Raw genomic sequence first — 5974 nt, 5'->3', positions numbered from 1 at the left:
TAATAAGAGTGTTTTGTTAAATACAATAATCAAATAAATAAGAATACTGTTCAAGATGATCTTAATGTACATGAACATTCGAAGGAAGTTGGGTTTGAATTCATTGAGAAGAAGTTCAAGTGTTGAAGAATTTCATCTCAATTTTAACTTTGGAATCCCATAGGGTTAGCAGCCACTTGGTGTTTTCAGTCGAATTGTATGAATCATCAGAAAATTGTTTTCAGCCACATCTTTGGATCACATGTGAGTAGGAAAAACTTTCATTTATAATTTTTGATTTTTCATTAGTTTTGCAATTATGGTATTCATCTTTAAAAAATAGGGTATCCATGTTTCAATTTTTTTTTTTTCAATTTCAACGCTTCATTAGAATTTTCCGTCAAATTTCATCAAAATTTTTAAAATATCCCTTATTTATTTTTTAAGGAAAAAAAAAAAAGACAAAAATTGCAAGGATTTAGGTGTTAGTTAGAATTTAACTGAATTTGCAAAAATACTCATGCCCGAATATTTGAAATTTTTTATAACTATATATATATATATATATTTTTTTTAAAAAAAATACAATAGTATTTTGATATATATATATATTTTAAAACAATGGTTGATTTAAAGGTTTATGAACAATGTCATGCCAATCTAATAAAATAACTAAATAAATGTAGTATATAATTTTAATCTTAAAACTGCGTTGAATATAATGGAGTTTGCTTGGAAGCAAGAGGTCTAAAAGATGTCTTTCTATTTTTTTAACACAGATAGAGGTCTATGACTATGAGCTAGTATTTTTTTAACACAGATAGAACGAACTTTATTCCAGAAGTTTGACTCTTTTTTTTTTTTTTTAATTATTTTATTATTATTGGGCGGCTACTGGCTAGAGCCTAGAAGTTTGACATTAATTAGTTTGGGTTGATGTACTAGTAATTTGATCCAAGAAGCATGCTTACGACGATTTAGAATTGTTAATTTATGCACTTATAAAAAACAAAAAAGAAAAAAGAAAAAAGAATTGTTAATTTATATAAGTAAAGAAGCAACGGTTAGATTTATGACTTGAACTCACAACACTTAATCATATATTAAACAACAATAATCATACTAAATATTTTACATTGATATTATAGTACTGAAAATGTAGTTATGTCCGCTAAAATGCATAACATCCACCTCAGACATTCATCCATCCTCATACAAAATCTACAGAGAGGACACGTGTCTGACGCTCGATCTGATCGACAGCGAGAGATCGACCTACTATTATCGCTATTCGCTGCTGTGTCCATCAAAACAAACGGTTTAGATCTCCACGCAGCAACCTGATTGCACGAATCCCAAAAAATCTTCAGCCACTTCTATCCTCTCCAGTTTACCGTTTTGTCCTTCCATTAGAAAGAACCCCTGTGGCCCGCCTTGGTAAGCCGACCCGGACAAGAAGGTCCTCTGACCCAACTCGATCCCGCACGCCCCGACTCGGATCTCGGAGTCCGACTCAGCCCAACAAAAAAGCTTCCCGTCTTTTCCCACACCTACACACGACTTTGGACAAAACTGAGTCGCCGTCCACGCGTCCTCCACTCGCCTCCACTGACCCGTCCCCAAGTCGTACGACTCGGCGCTTCCCTCGAAGCCGCCTTGGCTCTCGGTCTTGTACCCACTCACCACCCAGAACTCGGACCCAATCACGACCCCCTCGCACTCGTCTCGCTCCTGACTCATCGGGGCCAATTCGGTCCACTCGTCCCTCCTCACGTCGTAAACCCATGCCGACCGCAACGCGTTCTTGCTCCCGTCGTGCCCACCGGCGATGATAACTCGCCCATCCAACTCACCAGCGGCGAAGAACGATCGAGTCTCCGGCATGTCCTTGCCTCTCCTCCACCGCCGAGTCGTGAACTCGTACACGAACAAGTCCTTCAGCGGCTCGTAACTCGTCGGATCCCACCCTCCCATGACCACCAGCTTGCCCTCCGAGCTCGTCACCCGACAGAACAACGGAAGACCATCTGGATACTTGGGAACCGGGTCGATCCAGTCCCAGTCCCCACTCTCCGGGTCGAATACGGACACCCCATAAGTCGGCGGTCCAACCGGTTTGGACCCGTTACATCCCTGTCGAACCGGGAGCGACTGAACTAAACAAGCCGCTTTACGGGTATGCCCGGTTTGCTTTCTGTGGCAGTAGAAGTCTCTGCTGTGCAGAAGCTTCCGCCATCGGCGACAAACTTGGGCGGAGACTCGGTGAGTCGAGTAGTTCAGACGAGTCAGGCACTCAAGCGCGAGCTCTTCGGGTAAGCCAGGAATCAACTCAGTAAAAAACTCACCCATATACATTTCAGTGTTTGAAAGAAGCACACTTTGAGAAGTTGTGAATCGTGCACAATCCTCAATTGCATATTTATAGAGAGAGACGATGACAGACAACTGCCGTAGATATCGGATAGAGGCATCAGCGGCTGCCACGCGCCGCACGCAGATTCGGCTGATTATGAAGCCCTGCTAGAGATAGTGAGAGCCGAGAGGGCGTTGACTGGCTGTTTTGAGAGATTGGGCGGGTACTGGATAAGCCGATAAGGGAAGGAGCATGTGGGCCAAGTTGTTTTGCAACTGGATAGAGCTAAGCTCGTGAGCGATGACTCGGAAGATTACTTTAAAGGCCTTCTGCTTCCAGAATCCAGATAGAATCAAAGGGTTTGTGAATAATCTGTGATCGATAAGAACAACGGCTGTATTATTTTATTTATATATCTATCTTTTAATCATTCTGTACAGCTATTCTGTTCACAATAAGAAGTTAAGAACAATGATGGTTTTCTTTTATTTATTTATAGGGTTCATCATTATGTACAGATTCATGTATGTGTTTATAGGTTTTATCGTTTTATGATCATGTATATTGACATTCTTTATTTAAGGACATTGTTAATAGTTTCATTAAATTTTATTTGGTAAAGTAGTTAAAAATTACTTTTCTCTAATTTAGTGAGTTACTTTTTTAAAATTCTCCTAACATTCTCACTATTTTAACTATTCATTATTCTATTTAAATAATATTTTTTTTTCAGATTTTTTTATTATTTCTCTATTTAATTTTTTTATATAACAAGCTACCATACACCTTAATCTTGATATTAGATCATTGTTAAGAAATTTACAGAAGTTTTCATTTGCTTCTCAACCAAATTTAAGAAAGAAAGAAATAACCACAAAGTTTATGTCAGGGATAAAGAAACCTTCATATCCATGAAATAAGGACATCATCGTGTGAGAAAAAATGAAAAAAAAAAAAAAAAAAAAAAAAAAAAAAAAAAAAGAAAAAAAAAAGAAAAAAAAAGTGTGCTGATTATGTGAGAAAGAAATGAGAAACAAAATTGGTAAGAGAGTTGGTGAGTGAATATTACTCATCAAAATTGGTGAGTATTTTCACTCACCAAAACTTTTTGGTTAAAGTGGTGAGGCTGTTGAGAGTGGTTTTTTAGTGCTTTCATCAAATTGGCTCACCAAAATTACTAAAAAACTATTTTGGTGAGGCTACTAGGAATGCTCTTAGAACACTTATTTTTATGGATCCGGCTTTTGTGCTGTAATTTGATGAAGGGCTAGGATTGACCCAGCCCTGCATTAAAACAAACGTTGCTGTTTTGAAGCAAAGAAAAAATGACACTACAAAATCTCGTTTGACGCCGTTATACTCATTTGTAACACTTCCTCCTCTGAGTCTCCATCCGATGACCAAACCCCAAATTCCGACCACCGGTGAGCTCTCAACAGAAATGATGACAAAGAAAGAGAGATTCGACGACAAAGACAGAGAGATCCGGCCATGAGAAAGGGAGGATCGGCCATGAGAAAGAGAGATCTGGCCGAAAAACCCATGCACGGGTCCGGCCAGAAACCCAATCACGGGTCCGGCCAGAAACCTACACCGGTATGCGTGGGTTTCCGGACAAAGAGAGATCCGGCTCTCTATCACCGAATCGGAAGCTCTATGGCGGGATCCAGCTCTCTGTCGCTGAATCGGGAGCTCTATGGCCGGATCTCTCTTTCTCTGTCGCCGTCTCTGTTGGAAACTCACCGATGGTCGGGGGTTTCGGAGTTTGGTCGCCGAATAGAGACTCAGAGTAAGAATTGTTAAAAACAAATGAGTACAACGACGTCATTTTTTCTTTGCTTCAAAACGGCAACGCTTGTTTTAATGAAGGGCTGGATCAATCCTAGTCCTTCATCAAATTACAGCACCTGTGCTGTACTTTTAATGTACAACATAGAAGCCGAATCCTATTTGTACATGTGAGAGATATTATGCCTATTAAGAATATATGTTAGTTTAATAAAATGAATTAAAAAAGTTTGATTTGTCCATCTAATTTGGATGAAAATTTTGTCCATGTGTCAATTGATTGGAGAAAAAAAAAAAAAAAAATCACAAATCACAAACCGATGTATTCATTATATTTGTTTTTCTAGGTTTAGGATCCCTACAATTTGAAATTGTACATCTTGAAATTACAAAATTTAAATCTTCTCTAGGCATCGAAATTCTTAGAAAGTGCCGCATATTAAAATGGTACAGTGGGGATGAAGCAGCGAAAAATAATTCTCATATCAAAATGCATTTTTTTTTAGTTTTGCAGAGACGCTTCTTAGCCTTCTTATTTAGAAAACCAAAATTCAGTTTTTGCTCAAAGTTTTTTTTTTTTTTTTTTTTTTTACAACATAGGCAGCAAAAATCTGAAAAAAAATATACTCAATTTTAAATTGTAACGTACCACCTTTTTAATATGTGACATTTTCTAACCGTTCGATGCCTAAAAACGATCTAAATTTCATAATTTAAAAATTATAAGAAATCCTGATTTTTTTCTTCTTCTTCTCTGTCTTAGCTTATTGAGTAGAAAACAAGGGGTTGGAAAATGAAGAGTAAGCGAGATCAAAGGATGTTGAACCAAGTGTGAAGCAAAGGTATCCTGAATTGGATTTTGGACAAACTTTTTCTACAACTCGTTACCCACGAGCCGAGTTGTGTGGCAGTGGCAACTCCCCCACCACCGCCAGTTACTCCATCACATGCCCTTCTTCATGAAAATTAACAATTATTTGACTTTTTTTCCCCCCTCATTTCTTAATCTTAATCCTCGGCTTCTTCTTTTCATATTCGTTGACATAAACTTTAATAGATATTGAACCTGTTGCGTGTACCATTTGATAATAGAATATGTGTTACAATGAAAGAATGATGAAGAATATAGAATGAAAAGACAGAGTAATCGCAAATTAAGACACGGATTTATATGGTTCAATAATGTGCTTACGTTCACAAAAGTGCGGCTATATTCAATAACGATTAGGGTTATTACATAACATATTTATAATAAAACCCTACTACATATACGGACGGGTATGAAAAATTTCAAATGGCTATTATACTGGTATTCTCGTATTATTCTTTATACCTAAAAGAATATGAGTCACTTGTTCCAATCATATATATATATATATATTGTTTAAATGAATTGGACCGTGATCAACAGAATTAACTAACAAATTAATTTATTGAATGCATGAATGTAATAATGTTGACGTTTTATCATTCATGTGCACCGACCAAAGAACAAGGCCTTTTACGTGGTGCATGTATACAAGCATCCCTTAAGATTTTCATGTGGAATGCCTTTTGTCTGTCTGGGTCAAATAGGATTGAATAAGATAAGGCTTCCCAATTGTAAACGCGCGGGAGACAGCTCATCCTTGCAGTTACTGACGTAACATTTTGTTTTCTTAAAGAAAACAAAAAGATAATAATAATTAATTTTGTATTTAAAATTTCAGATTACTAATTTGGCTAATAATACTTTTAGGGTACTACAAATTTTATTGTATCCTTCTTACAAAAAGATAGAGCATTGGCGTTTAGCTCAAAAGGATTGATAATAATAGAAATTCTTTTCGATAAATTATGATTTGATTACCCTAA

At 37.0% G+C, this 5974-nt stretch overlaps 1 protein-coding gene across 1 annotated transcript; it reads right to left on the bottom strand.

Moving 5' to 3' along the window:
* Nucleotides 1–1056: 1056 nt before the first annotated feature.
* On the bottom strand, nucleotides 1057–2534 carry LOC133872772 (F-box/kelch-repeat protein At1g15670-like). Its single transcript, XM_062310373.1, has one exon. The coding sequence runs from the start codon at nucleotides 2332–2334 to the stop codon at nucleotides 1300–1302; it is 1035 nt and encodes a 344-aa protein (XP_062166357.1). The 5' UTR covers nucleotides 2335–2534; the 3' UTR covers nucleotides 1057–1299.
* Nucleotides 2535–5974: the final 3440 nt, after the last annotated feature.

Source organism: Alnus glutinosa, chromosome 7 (genome assembly GCF_958979055.1).
Source record: "Alnus glutinosa chromosome 7, dhAlnGlut1.1, whole genome shotgun sequence".
Classification (NCBI taxonomy): Eukaryota; Viridiplantae; Streptophyta; class Magnoliopsida; order Fagales; family Betulaceae; genus Alnus; species Alnus glutinosa.
The sequence above is the reverse complement of the archived record's forward strand: the minus strand, read 5'-3'. Positions and strand labels throughout refer to the sequence as shown.